The sequence below is a fragment of the Chiroxiphia lanceolata genome, chromosome 8, assembly GCF_009829145.1.
Source record: "Chiroxiphia lanceolata isolate bChiLan1 chromosome 8, bChiLan1.pri, whole genome shotgun sequence".
Taxonomy (NCBI): domain Eukaryota; kingdom Metazoa; phylum Chordata; class Aves; order Passeriformes; family Pipridae; genus Chiroxiphia; species Chiroxiphia lanceolata.
In genome coordinates, this window is record NC_045644.1 from 11,859,227 (window position 1) to 11,875,236 (window position 16,010).

General features: G+C 40.8%; 1 protein-coding gene across 1 annotated transcript in view; it reads right to left on the reverse strand.

Moving 5' to 3' along the window:
• Window positions 1–385: 385 nt before the first annotated feature.
• Window positions 386–16,010, reverse strand: part of LOC116790376 (VPS10 domain-containing receptor SorCS3-like) — a 291,392-nt gene continuing 275,767 nt past the window's right edge. Inside the window, exons 22-27 of the mRNA XM_032695261.1 lie at window positions 15,465–15,577; window positions 13,501–13,632; window positions 11,459–11,558; window positions 9,318–9,423; window positions 5,207–5,367; window positions 386–4,606 (exon numbers count right to left, since the gene is read on the reverse strand). Of these exons, the coding sequence (XP_032551152.1) occupies window positions 4,542–4,606; window positions 5,207–5,367; window positions 9,318–9,423; window positions 11,459–11,558; window positions 13,501–13,632; window positions 15,465–15,577 (677 nt within the window). The 3' untranslated portion in view covers window positions 386–4,541. The remainder of the gene's footprint in view (window positions 4,607–5,206; window positions 5,368–9,317; window positions 9,424–11,458; window positions 11,559–13,500; window positions 13,633–15,464; window positions 15,578–16,010) is intronic.

The window sequence follows — 16,010 nt, forward strand, 5'->3', positions numbered from 1 at the left end:
TAAACACTCTACAGTCTCTTACAGGCTAAAGTCTGTTAGGTGAGAGTATGGGATTCATGGGGTCATGTCTGCACAAGCAGATAGTTCGCCTCTTCTATTCACCTCCAAGGCTCCAAAGATAATCAGCCTGTTGAATGGAAAGGTAAGAAGATAATTATTTTTGGAGGGGAGCAGTAAGAAGGAAGGAGAGGTAGTTGTTTTCTCTTTTATCTTAAAAAATCTTGCCTTAGAACATTTCCCTGCTGACCCTCCATGTGCTTTGCATGACCCTGAACAACAGAGTTGGAGGGCCAGATATGGTAAGGGAAATTCAGAAGAAAGAGCAGACTTTGCCAAAAGGAAATATAAGAAGAACAAGGACTGAAAAAGCAGCCAGGGGTAACTCTGATGTACAAAAATACATTTATTTTCAACAATTTCAAAACCACTGCCTTTTTTTACAGTAGAAATATTCAAATGGAACAATAAAACCAAGAACAGTATATATATATGTATATATGTGACTCATGCAGTTGTGTTACTGTGTTCAATACAGGTATTGCAATTGTCTGTCTCATTTAATCCTTTAAAATCATGGTGGTGGTTTGGGTTTAGTGCAGTGTCTGACACGTGAGGATTCTGGTTTGGTTTGTTAGACCTGGAATGTGTGTGGGAATTGATTGAAGAAAAAGGGAGAAGAAGAGGACATCAGGGCATCTTTGCACATCTGTGAAACCAAAGCTTAGTCTAGAAGAAAACACACACTTACTGCACATGGTCTTGTTGATGGCAACTGTTTCTGAAGCCTTCAGCAGTCTCCAGTCGGTCTAGTCTTACCTCTGATCCATCTGGGCTTAGTGCTGGGGGTCTCAAGCACTGGTCAAACTAAGCAGAGGATCTGTTTGGTGTTTACATCAGGTTGTCAGCCATACAGAGCCAGAAGCTGCATCTAGTCTCTATGCCTTATGCATTATTCCTAAGTTATAGCTAATACAGTAGAATCCATCATGGGGGAAAGGCTGACAGTGATAGAGGGCACTGACCCAGTTTCTTGCTCTCTGTTTCTTTTCCTCTTTTTACATAACTGGAGTGTGGGAGCTATTTATGTTCTACTCATGCCATGGTCTCTTTCCCTCATTACTCAGGCAAGTAACAGTCTACAGCTTCAAGGATTCCCATTACATTTTCCCCAGGGGGGGAATTTTTCCTGCAGGGGAAAAAATCCTAATGACAACCTCAAGTTATCTTGCAGCAAGACACACACAAACAAAAGTGGCCAATGTTCCAGTCTGTGCTAACACCACAGCTCAGTACATTCCAAAATAGATGAACAGTGTTGGTTGGCCAATGCAAACCTTACAGAGGTCCCATGGATAGACAGATACAGCCCTCAGTATCCCACTGGAACACAGTAGTTACCCTTCTAGTATCCTAAAGGAGCAGCTTTCAGTTATGAACACAAGCTTTTTTCAGCTGCCATCAGCCATGACTGTGCCCTAATGCAGCAGGTATGATTTGGCAAGTCTGGTCCCATGCACACCCTAGGGAGCTCTTTTCAGATGTGCATGGAGCACACCCTGGTCCTGACAGCAGTGTGACAAACTACCCTGAGAGGTAGTGACACCCACTAAGTCTCATAGAACATGAAGTTTGAGCGAACTCAAGAATCAGTCAGGTTTTTTTGACATTCAGTTCTGCCTCCACGGATCTTTTTTGTCTGCTTTGTAGAATATTTTAGGATCATTTTGGATTGAAAATGGTTTTCTGGACAGATGTTTCTCAAAAAATTAACTGTGTCATTCAGAAATTCCCTAGCCTTCATTGAGATTAAAATTCTTTTTGAGAAGTGAAAATGTTTCCATTTTTTCATCATTTTACTCTCAATTTTCCCTCCTTGCTTCCTCCCATTTGTTATGACACATTTAACAGCCATCTTTAAAAGTGTGAAAATTAAATTGCAAAAAGAAATTGTGAAAATTGCAATACCCTGCCTTTCCTGTTAAATCAACATGATATCAATCCCATGAAAAACCTAGAAAACTTCAAACAACAAGGAATATTTTAACTTCGTTTTGTGGTTTATAAAAGAGAAAGTTGATACAGAAAATAATGAGTACTTTACATTCAGTTCTCTGCAGCAGCTCCCCAAATTGGTCCTTTGAACCCTAATGACCAGCAAAGACTAAGATCAGCCCACAGTTTAGCTCAAGGCCCATGGGACCACTGTTTATGTACATCCCTCCCATCTATACCTGAATGGAAGCTATGGCCTTGTGCTAACAGTCTTATCACCAGACTAGGCCATTACTGTAAACTACTTTGATGTTTCAGTAGAACAAAGACAGTAATGCAACAGTTTATGCACATGTGATGGATGGAAACTCAAGGTTAAACAGAATAACACAGCCATCACTCTCCATCTTATATTAGAATCCATAGCAGAAAAGTGAGGGAAGAAATAGTACAGAAATATTTTTAAATCAAAAGAAAAGGTCCATAAGCCTGACTGAAATGAAGAAGAAGAAGAACTGAGAATATTTAACTTTAGCACTTCTCACAAAACAGTATTTCCCTAAGTTTGGGGTTTACAATTTTAATCTTGGTATACCTCCTGTGTTTTTCTGCCGAACTGTGTTTAACCACTTTTCTCTACATCGGCAAACCCATCAGGATTTTAACCTTTGATGTGGAATCCTGCATCCAGATCCTAAAAAATTACAACAAACATTGTCACCTGGTGTCATTTCAGCCTCCTGTTATCATGCAAACAAAAGAACATCTTCCCAGACGCGCGTTCAATCTTCCATTCCGTCCAGTGGGGTCCTACAACTCAATACTCTGCAGAATAAGGTTCATTTTTGACATCATCAACTCAAGAAAAATGGATAAAAGTAACTCATCACTAGGTCAACTTCTTACCTCAGAATTCCATCACTCCTAGGGTATATCCTCAATTCAGTGTAGTAGAAAATTTCTAGAGAGCTTTTTCAATACATTTTCTTCATTAACATCCTTGCTCTAATTAGAAAGCATGAACTACCACACAGAAATTACTCTGATGGCATTTCCGCTCTGAATTGGAAGCTGCTGTCCCGCAGCACTCATAAGAAGGACTTTTCATAGCTCATTTATACAAGTCTGACCCTTCATTGCCCTCTCCAAAGAGCAGTCCCTAACTGCATACATCTTGTTCAGCCAAAATTTACTACTCTTACACATCCTAAATAGCACTTCACTTCATCAGCTTAACTGCTAAAAGCATAACTTCTCCCTGGGAATAAAGCTACTGCAGCCTGCCTCACTGTTGAATTGAGGTTGTACTAGGTACTGCAAGGCCACTGATATTTGTCCACACTGAGATGGTGATAATTTCATGATTGTTTTTCTCATTTTCACTAAAAAATGTCACCAAGATCCTTCTCAGAAGTTGACAACAGTGACAGAGATGAATAAACGATGAACATCATTAAAATATTTATGACAGGCTCACAGTCTGTCCCACTAATATCTTCTGCCCCATCATAGGAAATGACACCATATATATATATATGTTAAAAAAGGCTTGCAGTTATACATAGAGAAATAAACTATGGTGCTTATAGACAGCAGTGTCAGATTGAAATATGACAGACAACTGGAACACACTTGGAACCAAAGCGTGATTCAGCCACGGTCCCTGGTTGGCTGACGTGTACAAGCGCACACGTGTGTGTGTGTGTGCACACATGTGTGTGTGCACGCGCGTGTGTGTGCGTGTATGTCTGTGTGGTTCAGGTTCTGTTTTAAACATATCTTCTTTTACTAAACATTAAATTATTTCCCAAGAAATAAAAAGCTATGTACATTGTAATTATCTACAGTAGGCCTTCAGCATCCTTGCTATTCACATGCACAGGGTTCAGGCTGCATTCATAAACTCAGGCGTGCTCCTCCACTGCTTGTGGTGCTGTCCCCTCCAGCCAGTCTGTAGTCCAAGGAACACTGACGTGTGTGTTTGCTCTGATTTTTTTCCTTTCTCAGCAGTCAATAGTGCCAGAGGGTGACTGAAATTAAAAGCAATTAAAAGAGGCAAGATCCTGCAAAAAGCTGAGACATGCACGTCATCGGGAAGCAAGGGATGTTGGCATGTTGCAGAGCCTGGTCTAACAGCCCAGTCTCAACCCTCTGGCAGAATGAAGTAGATGATTCATGACTTAGTTTGAAAAGGGCTGAAAAGGGACAACTTACTTACAACATGTTGCCTAAGGTACAATACCTATCTGTTGGATTTGAATGCTTAATTCCTGTTCTGTGTTTAACAGGAGGCTGGCATTCAAATCCCATTGCACACTGGACTCATTCTTTGCTTTTTATTTCTAATCTGATGTGTATTTCCTAAATATGAAGAACCCCTGTTATTTATGAATGCAGCCGTGGTAAACACAAAAAACCCACCCCATCCCCTCCCAAATGATAATAATGACATATAACTCTTTCTTTTTTCATAATAATAATAATAATTATAACAATAATAATTACAAATAAAAATTCAGAAATATTGTAGACCAAGTGGATTCTCAGTATTAAACGCTAGTGCAGTTGGGGATTTCCTTTGTGCTTTCACTGTTGGCAATTGTTGAGATGCTTCCTGTGGAGGAGAAAATGGAGAAGAGAGTCAGTGCAGTAGCTTTAGCAGTTTGGTCTATATTGCTTCTCATTCTTTCTTAGGATGTGCTTGTTTAAGTGTAAAGACAGTAAAGGTGTTTAGAAGTAAGACATCCTCTTTTGTATTTGCAATAAGCAGGGAGCATGCAGAAAACTCATTACTACAGCTCAGTTGACCAGCAGTAAACTCATTAAACTATTAGGGACATATTCGCTTGCAATCATAGCACACCAACAGTGTTAGCTTGGCTCAGCTGATTCTTCTGAGGGTTCAGCAAATTTGGTACTTCACAGGAGAGGCAGGGTCATGACCAGGCATAAGTGAGAGCCACAGCTCTTACTAAGTCCCATATACCTATTGTTGGCTACAGGTTCCTACCCTGGTCATGTAACACTGTGGGAAAAGTTGTCAGAAAACTCCCTGTTAGTATGTTGGAGAGGGAGATTAACCCTTATCTCAGTGCCTCAGACTCTACTTGTACCTGGAGTCACAGTCACAGTCACTGCCTCTCTAATACCCCAGTGACCAACATCCTCACCCAGACTGTGAAAAAAAAAACCCCAGTGGAGGGCTGTCTCTCACCCATCACTCTTGTGTCCAGCTCTTTGTCCATCAGCTCCTCAGGGTCTGTGAATTCACTCAGAGTGATTTTGGGGGCATTTTCACTTTGGCTGACAGAGCCAATCATTTCCTGCTCCTTGTCATGCTGAACTTGGGCATAGATGTTAATCCAAGGGATTTTCCTGCACAAGAAAGGAAAACAAGAGGCTATATTTTGTAACACAGGAATCCTCAGCATGTCATTTATTACTCAGACAAATTAAACTGAGACCAATCCCAGAAATGCAGCTCTGGCAGTGAGCCCTCAGAACGGTGAAAGCAACACAAAGATGTTCATCTCTAAAAGTGCCATTATCATCCACTGATTCCAATACCAGCCTAAAGCTACCCCAAATCTCAGGCCACTGACAACTGTAAACCTGAGTGTTCTGGTCCTGTCCTTTTAAATGAGAAGTCACACACACAGTGGACACTGTACTCAGCTCAGAGTGCAGCAATCAACTATGTATAATCAGCTGCAATTGTCAGCTCTCTCAGTATTTATTATATGATCAGTGGGGCATTGGAAACCAAAAGTAAAAATCAATTTGAGCACTATCAGTTGAGACAAAAAATCGCTAGGCTTGCTGCTGTTGACAAGCCCACACTGACTCAACAGGAATTGTCACAGAAAGAGTTATAAAGAATTGGTCCTGCCTCAGAGTACAGGATTTGGACCTCATAGTACCCTTCCAAAGTCTATTTGTTACCATTGCATTGCAAAAAAAATGTTTGTCATGCTATGGATCATGGAAGTTTGCAGGGACTTATTTTCCCTTGCTCCTCAGGAAGCCAAAAAAGTTAAGGGAGTATTTCTGCCTTCTTCCAAGTGAAATTAACTTGGACTGTTAGAATGATATCCTGGAAAGTCAGTTAGTTAGACAGTCCACACTGCTCAAAAAAAGAAAATCCGGAGAATATTTTCAGTTCCTAAAAGCACACAGGAGGGAGAAAGAAGATATGTTCAAAAGAAATTATATAAAATGCCATATCTTTATGCTAATCTGTCTGCTGTTGGACATGTCAGAGACTGAAAGCAGTGGAAATTGCCTCAACTCTCATGCATTCAATAGATCTATGCTGATATTACTCCAGTGAAGTTTTGGCCTCAACCAACTAGTCTTATTGGCTTGATCTGGCATTCTGCTCTTAACCAGCAGCAGGCCAGGACATATTGGGAATGTTTAGCAGCAGATAACAAATCTCATTATCTTCTCCCTTTCTCCTAATCTGTAATGTTAAAATATGCCTTACATGACACTAGAAGACATAAGAACTACACAGGGAATGCAAGAGAACTAAGTCATTCCCATAGGATTTAAGTGCCCAGAATACGTCTGGAGATGTGTAGAGGCATGGACATGAGAACATGCCTGGAGACAGTGGAAGACTTAATTTTGCTTCCAAACAATGTGACGGCAGAGAAGTAATTGTCTTCTGAGCTCGGAGAGGAAAGGTGAGAAAAGCTTTTTAGAACTGTGAAGCAGAGACCCCTTCACTTCAGAAGGGGGAAAATGCGTTAGGGAAATTAGGGAAAAAAGAAACTGAAGTGGCTGTACATATGTGTATCCATACACACATACCTAATTCTGCTGTGCCTCCCAGTACAGACACAGTGGACACAACATCCCACCACACGACTCTGAGCACACACACTCCTGCAGTCCTGTCTCAGGACATGCACACTCCCCGACTGCCTCATTGCTCCACCACTGCTCACCACTCATACACACATAGTATTGACCTGCTCATACTACTAGAAATGAAACCACCTCTTTACGGTTTATTTGCATACTTTCCCCTCTTCCTTCCTTTTCCACCTGGACCTGCTCAACAAGCATCTCTCTGGCAGCAGTGTTAACATGCCTGCTGAGTCTATAAATTGAGGGACTCATAATAAGGAGTCTGTGTGCAAACCAGCAAAGTACCAAATCTGTGAAGTAGAGTTAAAAATTCATGCAGGCTTATTCTCTCCCCACAACCTTTCCCTGTATGCAGCAGTCCTGTATTCAGGTTGGAATCACCATTAATCAAAAAAGTACACATGGCTAATGGACCTCTGCATCGCTGAGAGGTAGAGGAAAGCTTTTGGGTTTGCCCCCCTTCTTCCACTAAGAATTGTTGCATGTTCTCATTTCTGCTTCATTGAGCCAGGAGTTTTAGAGAGAGCTGAAAACCTGCTTTCTGTTCTGAAAAATCAAGTTGCGGACTCTCTGTGTATCTGACTTAATCCTAAACTTTGTTGGTTCATTCTGGGTTCATCCTCTTTGGGACAGACCAGATAAGGGGGGACAGCAAGTTGATGAGCTTTTGTGCTAAGCAAAACTGATGCTTTAACCACCTTCCTCCTCACTCCCAATTTGTAATACCTTCAATTTTCAGACAGATTTTAACAAGGCAGGTCTTCCCAGCCCTGGAGTACAGTAGAAAGCTGATGGCTGCGATGCTCAAGGCTCAGGGTGCTAAAGTAGTACAAGAGTCAGTTTTATGAGCTGTAGTAGTATAACGTGACCTGGAGACTGCCAAAGCAGATTAACAAGCTCCTCACTGTTCTCTGGCAGCTGGAATATACAGATCCTTCTTTCTCATAACCGATTGCTGACAAAGACATCAGTCCAAACAAGAAACCATCTCACCAAGAAAGAAAGGAAAGCATGTGTTACACAGGTTTGTACCTATATCTTGACACATCCCCCAGAAAGACTTCTTTGCCCTCCTCATCCTACATATGGGCATGAGAGAAATCATCAGATGTCTCCCCAGCACATTATTAAACCAATGCCTTAAACAAGTCCCATGTCCCATTCCCATTCACATGGGAAGCTGTATTCCACCTCACAGAAGCAGAGAGAGGATTTCAGACTGCGATTAGGAGGTCATGCTGAAGGCCTTGAAATCTGTGTCTGAGCAGATTCACATAAATGCATTCTCTGGAAATTATCTTGGACTACTGAAGTCAGTGGGAGCTTGGTCACAGACATCAACGTGCACAGGATCAAGCACTAGAAGCAGGGTCACTCACTGATTTTGACAATGGTTAATGTAAGAGGTTAGAAATGAGGGAAACTTTGAACCTGAAGAAGAGGATACATGCAGTATTATCATTCCATTTTTAATATTGCTTGCATCTCACTATGATCATTAAAGAGTACTAGCATTATTCTGGAGTGTAGAAAAGCTGGAGAAAGAAACATAGCTGGAATTGGATAGAAAAAGCTGTAGTCTCCCCATTTGAAGGAACTACTATGTCCAGGAAGTTTGATTTTTTTTTTTAATTTTTTTTTCTTTTTTTTTTGAAATCAGACTCAGCTTATGCTTCTAATACAGTATTTTACCACTGGGCAGGATCTGGGCACATAAATCATTTTATATAGTAAGTACTGTACTGAATGCAAAGTTCCTTCTAAGGAGCTCCATCTGCCTAAAATATATTCTCATAAAGCAGCCCTTCAGCAAACAGGCCATTCTTATCACATATTTTGTTTCACAGCTTGCAGCAGCCAAGTGCCATGGGCCAGCACTGGTCCTACCTGCTGCTGGAAGCAAAAGGTTTACATTAACATCTGTCAAAGTAAATCTCAGTACAGATTCCCAAAGGCATTTTGATGCTTTACACAAAATTTTCTGGCTTTGAGTCTTCCACCTTTAACATAATCACACCTGTTCCTCTGCAAAACTAACCTATTCACTTTGCAAGATACAAATGAGATGCTGCAAATGAGAAGGCAGGTGGCCAGGTGGACATAGGCTCTATGAAGTCACACATTATGTGGTTTTTTGATTAAGCCTGCCCTGTGTATCTCAGTACCCAGAGAGCACAGAGGATTCCCATTTCTGGTGTGTGGTTCAAACACATCTGCTGAAGCAGGCTACAGCTTGATTTCTGAGCTCTTGTTGAGCTTTTGGAACACTGAGTTTGTGGTCAAAGGGCAGTAGATGGTTTCCTCTTGTAGAAATAGGGAACTATACTGGTCTAAGTCTCGGGCCAGCATAATTTGCTCTACGTTTGCAGTTCAGGTACAGCTCTGCCTAGTTTTTCTATTAACCACTCAGTCAGTATCTCCTTCTCCCATTCCAAAGTTTTTCAACTTACCTCTTGAATTTGTAGATTAAAAAAACAGCCAAGCCTACAAACACCACAGACAACAACATCAGCATCGCAGAACTGCTGTGACCCGAGCTGGAATCAACAAGGGGTGCTGCAGGACAAAAAGCAGAGCATTATATTTTCAGGATTTACAAGGGAACACAATAACTACCAGAGACTTGAGCTCAACTCTGTCACATCTGCTTTATCATCAGTGCATGGTTCACGCTGTTTTCAGAAAAAACAATCAGTAGGAAACAAATTGACTCTCTTGTCCTTCAAAAGTCAAGCCCCCTTTTCAAGACAGTGCAGTCTAACATCTCCAAGTGAAAAAGCACAGCAAGACATGCTTAGCTGAATGCCTGATCACTCCTGTGTTAACACTCTGGGCTATTTCTTTTCAGGCTTTTCCAGGGACTGGAGTGGAAATGAATTTTATGAAGCGTGTCTTAATGCATGTGTATTCCCCTTTGGAGAAGCTACCTCAGAGCATCAATGAACAGCATGACTCCCATCTTCCAAGGACGTATGTCTGTCTCACATGTGACAGTCCTGTGAGAAGCCTCAAGGCTCATCCTGGTATTGGACCTTAGAGACTTTTAAATCAAGTCAGTTTTCATAATGTGGAGGAGCCCAAGCAATAATCCTGGACCCAAGCACACAATACATTATAACATTTTGGAGATTTGATCCATCAATCCTTGACATTTTCGGTGGTTTAAATACAGTATATTCCTATACCTTGTTTATGCAGCTATTCCCACAGCTCATCAGAGCACACCATCTTAATGGCCTGAGCACTGTGCTGAAATCAAGTGTCTGATGAGAAGTCTCTAATGAGGCACAAATGATTATAAGTAGCAGCTGAGTGTTTCTCATTCTGCATAAATATTTGGTTTTGGTGTTTTACTATTCTCTATTCTTTTTCTGTCACCCTGAAGATGGGGACAAAGTCACGCAAATATAGTCACTTCTGATTTTGTTGCCAAATTTCCACACCTAACAATCTGATCCTGCCAATATTCTGCTACTTATACTTCTGTCTGTTTTATGGAAAAGAGTGTCACTTCATCCAAGGCAAAATACTATGGGAATGGTCATGAAACAGATGCAGTACCCACACCGGAGAGGGTGTAAGAATAGTTGTGCAATGTATGTTAAATGTGGTGTCTTGCTAAAATAAATCCAAATTCTGGAGAATTTGAGCTACCTGGAGACTGCATCCCATTCCCAGTTTTTCAAACTAAATAATTCCAGCCTCCTCCTGTTAACATCTGACTCTCATCCCCAAACAGTGTTACAGAGTGAAGGTAAAAAGATATTACCTGTAGGGAAAGTCACGAGTTTTGATTTACCCCAGTTCTTGGCTCTCTCAGAGCCTCCCAAAAAAGAAGCTGAAGGGTATTACTGTGGAATAGGAATCCCAGTCTTTCAGAGAGGCTATCAGCAATGGTACTTGCACAAGAGCCCACATTGCAGACAATTGCAAGGGCAGTCATAAAAAGCAAGAGCAAAATTAAATCCTCCTTTGTAACCATGACTGTCTCACCAATAGCTGAGAGCTTCACATCAGGGTAGTTTAAAGCAAAGGGGGTGACGAAGCTTAAAGTGACTGTTGGTTACTCTGTCCAAAAATGAAGATAGGTTAAAATTTAAATAAATTCCAATTTGTATTCAGGCACATATTCCCTGTAAGAGGCCTAGATCTTCCTTTCATGAGTACTTTGCCACTTTAAAGGTTTTTAGCTAGTAATAACTGTAACAAGCCCTTTGCAATAAGGATTTGATCCAATATCCATGTAAGTTAGTAATACCTCCCCTGAATTCCACATGTGCCCAATGAGGGCTTTATAGAACACCATTCACCTGGTTTTCTAAAATACTTGAAAAACACCAGTGCACTAGTTAATTAAACCATAGGGAACTCTTACACGGTACTTTTTATACTTGTACAAACTGGAGCATGAAGATGCCCCTGATGGATTGCTTTTAACACTTCCTGCTTCTTCCACAATGCCTCGATATGATGAGTCCTATGTGTCCCAGTAGCACATACCAAACTGTGAGTGCTCTGATGTAAACTGGTTCTTCTGGAGTTGTCTGAAGCCTCAAGAGAACCACAGCTAGGCATTTGACTCCACACTCACCTAATGTTAACTGAGTAACATACACAACGACTTCAACACCAGGCTTCAGTTCAAACTGGACCAGGTTCTGGTTGAGAGCATTAAAAAGGATTTCTACCACCTGAAGAAATAAGAAGAGGTACAATAGTTACAATACAGAAGACAGCAAAGTCTGGAGAACATTCAGGAATGCACATAAGCCTAGAAAGGTGGCTAATTTCTCTTAGTGCCTTCAGGAAGGACTGACGAAGTGGAAAGAAAAGTACATGTGCTCTATATGAAACTCGATGTTCTTTTGTGCAAGTCTCCCTTACAGGACTTTTGAGACTTACATAGTATGTTGTTATATCTCTCCTGAGGAGCAAACCAAGAGGGTTAGCAAATTTTTTTTTCTTTTTTGGGGGGGCTACAGGAGGAGGAGGGAAAATAACTAAGGATCTTTTTACCCTCGACAATATCCTGTGAGTTTGATCAAATGCATTTGGCAATCACTGACCTATTGGCCTTTTATTGGTGGATAATGGAACTAAGTTAGGTAGTCCCAACTTACACTTCTTTTTTCATATTGACCCTGTCATGTAGCTTCTATTTAAATAGGCTATTGGAGAGATGAGACAATCCAGTTTTTAAGATTAGTGGAAACTTTGCCATATTTCTCCACCATTTAGAAAAGCAGCCTTAGACTGTCATTTACTGGAGTTGCTGAGCTGGGTTATCGGCAACCCTGCTATGATGTGTTTATTTGGTCGCCCCAGAGCACACACTTGGCATGTCACACTGGAACCTGAGTTTGTTAATTCCTGATCTCCATAGAGTAGTTCTCATAGACAGGGCACAGCTACTGAGTAGTCTTGACAACCTACTCTTCAGGGCAGAGCTTCTCAAGCAGAAGTCAACAACAGGTTCCAAGGTACAACTGAGTAGACTGTCAAATAAAATCAGAGCACTAGAGCTTCAGGTCTCATGGCCACTTAGTCAGAAACCTAACTGAGATGTCAGCATAAGACTGATATATGAAATATTTACACAATAGCTTGTCCAGATGGAGTTCTAGTACTGGCAGGTCCTACTGAACAGGATAGACATGACTCCCAGAACACCTCCTCCAAAAAATCTTTCAAACCTTCCCACTTCAGTGCATCTCTTCTGCACTCTGAACACCATAAATTTGAGAGGCCAGTTTTGCTAACTTTCCAGGACAAAAGTACTACTCTGCAGGAACTGACTTTACTCAGTGGGTGATAAGAACATCCACTGAATTCAGCACTCCTCTGAATTATTTAATATTTGATCACAGAAAACTTAGTCTTCCAAGAGTTATGTGGCACTGGGCTCGCCCATAGCTTGCACGCTGCTGCATAGCTTGTATGTAGCACTGTAAAAATGCTGCATACAAGAACACTAGCTAGAGCTAAGCACCCTTTCCAGCAGCAGTACTTCACTCCTTTGCCTTTATAGACTTGATTTAATCACTTGGTAATTCTAACATGAAAGCTTCAGCAGACTAATGCTGTTGTTCCTAGCTCTTTCCTTGCCTGCATATCACTGTTGCTATTCATCACCGTAATTACTTATTTATCTAAATGGATGGATATTGTAACTTCCAAATATAGTTTGCACAGGACATTCGCTGCTGCAGAAAAAAAAAAAAAAAAGAGGTCTTGTTCCTGTGATATATGAGCTGAAGAGGCTGATTTATTTTTAGTAAACCTCAGTATATTATCTTGCTGCTTTGGCCTCTGTCTATTAGCATTCCTCCAGGGAGTAGAGGGAGTACATATTCAAGGTTCCTTTGGCCATAACTACCGTAATAAGGACACACCACTGATTTAGTAAGAATTTCTTCTAGTGGTAGACTGTGACATATTTCAGTGAGGTATTAGAAATCCTGTTTTTCCTCTGAAAATAATTTTCTTTAATGCCATAAACTATAGTACCACAGTCCCAGACACATACGTTTCCACCACACTTATTGTAACTTTTTCCAATGCTGCACAACTTAAGGGGCCCGTCTGCAAATGATACGACAGGAATAAATGTTCCATTAATTCTTCTTTCCTTACTTGCTCTAGATCAGCCTCACTGCTTTTCCTCCTCTCTGTTCTGTTTTTATGGGGCAGTATAAACAGTTCAGCAGAAGTAGGTAGTCCAGGAAACACAGCTACCAAGATCTGTTCATCAGGGATACCAGTCATCTAAAAAAAAGTAAAAGAAAAGCAAAAATGAGGTCTCCAGCTGCTATTTTGTTAGTCATATTTCTATTCACTACCAGAAATCGTGCTGCCATTAAATTTTTATTTGCCCATTCCAGTGTAGGTGTTATGGTCCTAAGGAGCCGGTCTGCCCACTTAGTGGGTCAGAAATTGAAGTTCTGCTAAATATCCACTCTACTTCCTTTCTAGAAGTAAATGTAGGCTTGACAACATCCCTGGACCCAAAGATCTCAACCCAAAGTCCAGACACAGCGTGTCTCCAGGTCTGAATTTTCCATACAGTTCTTGCTACAAAAGAATGACCCAAACTCAGATCCAGAGAGCGTCTCAGGGTGACCACTGGTGAGTGTGCAACTAACAAGGACATATGAAGAAAATTGCCTGCAATCACTTTACATTATCAGGTTGTGGGGATCCATATTTGCCATACATGAATAACCATGTCCACAGTGGGAGATTTTTTACTACTGTGGCTGATCAGGAGGGCTGTGCGAGGGGCTGCTCAGTTTACTGAACCAAGAGTACCTGACGCTCACAGTTGCCTTCAGCATGACCTGCCCACCAAGGCTGGTGCCCTCTCTCCCCAAATCCAAGCTGTGCATCCTCCATAGGGCATGAAGCCTCCCCTCCCTCAGAAATGCTCAGCTACCTGAGGTTAACTCAATTAGCCCTCTGGTCCTATCCCACCTCGAGCTCCATGGCCTCATTCATGAGCTGAAATATATTAGCAGGGCATCCCATTCCTGGTGGGATATACAAGCAAGTACTTCTACAAGATTTCTACTGTTCTCTGTAACCCTTCATAGTTATAACCTAATTAATCTTTTTTTCCCACAAGCTTGACTCTGAATACAGTAAAAGGGAACAGCAGTTTAAAAAAATTAACTTAGTGTTTTCTCAGAATGAAAAAGCAATGTAGGAAATCTTATAAACTGTGAATTTTGAGTGGGCTGCAGATGAGAAAAGCTGAGCAGGTTTGTACTTTCCCAGTAAAAATAATCAGACTCCATTTCTAAGAACAGCTATAGCTGAAAAAAAAAAAGCAAGATACATTTTTGGCAGGATGCAAAACCCACAAAAGCTTGTCTAAATCTATCTCCTGATTTCATACAAAACCAAAGTCCCTGACTATTTGATATCATAAATTATTCTGTCCCCTTTCCTGCAAGAATATGAGTACTAATTTACATATTCTAATTAATCCCAAAGGAAGTTTCAGTATTCTTCCTACCCACAGAAGTCTCTCTTTATCCTGTATTTTAAAGGTAAGTTTATTTTCACTCTGAATTCTTATTTTTTTGTCCCAGTTGGAAAGGGAGTAGAGCTCTAAAATGTTCAGTTGCTACATGTAGCTGCATGTGGAACTCCTGACTGAGTATCAGGAAGAGATAAAAATATCTTCCTCCTGCATCCAGCATACTACAATGCCTGTCTTCTGGGATGAGGTAGATCAGCTGTTTAACAACACGCAGTAACACTAACCAAATATTTGGAGTAAAAAACAGTAGATACTGTCAAATCAATTTGTGAAGATAAAAATAATGACAATCAAGAATTTGCAAAATCCTCAGGGATATTAAAAGCTAAAAAGTACCACAGAAATATTAATAAAAGTAATTGTAATATTTCCACAAAATCACCAATATAATTTGCCTCTGTAAAAAAGATCCAGCACACTAAGAAGCTCTTTATTGATTTTTAATGACAGCTTCATTACTGCTGTCCTTTCCCATTCTTTTAAGCTAGTATGTCAAAAAAGTGCATGTTTTAACCACCTAGTCAATATTAGTGGACACAAGGAAACAGATCCTCACCTGTACTAGTGCTCTCTTGATGACTTTCCCAATGTCTTGTCTCCATTCAGGGATGTCAGGGTTATGGTAGTCCAAGTTGGGAGAAAACGAAAGGAGCTGAGATTGGAAATACTCTGGAATAGAAAAACAGTATTTATGAGAAGATTAAATGGGCAGTGTTCAGGCTACAGATAAGGGTGCAGAAGACAACAGGAAGACCATAATTATCTTAAAGCAAGAGAGAGAAAAGGCTGAAGGAAGAAAAAGGCTGGCTAAAACTAAGTAGGACGGAAAGCTCGTAAGGAACAAATTCTTATAATGGTTCTTATAAAGGACATTTTGCCATAATGTCAACTTCTGGCTTTCCCCAGAGAAACAGAAGCAAGAATGAGAGAGGTGAGGAGATGTCTTCCCTTCATGATGCCTCTGAGCTTTGCAATTTTGCCACTCAACTTTGTCAGATTCTGCTTGCAAGGAAGTTGACCAGAAAATAAGGCAGCACCTGGCTGAAATTTGGAAGGTCTGTATAATTGTATGCATTGTGGTCTGCAGAGCAAACACTTGCTG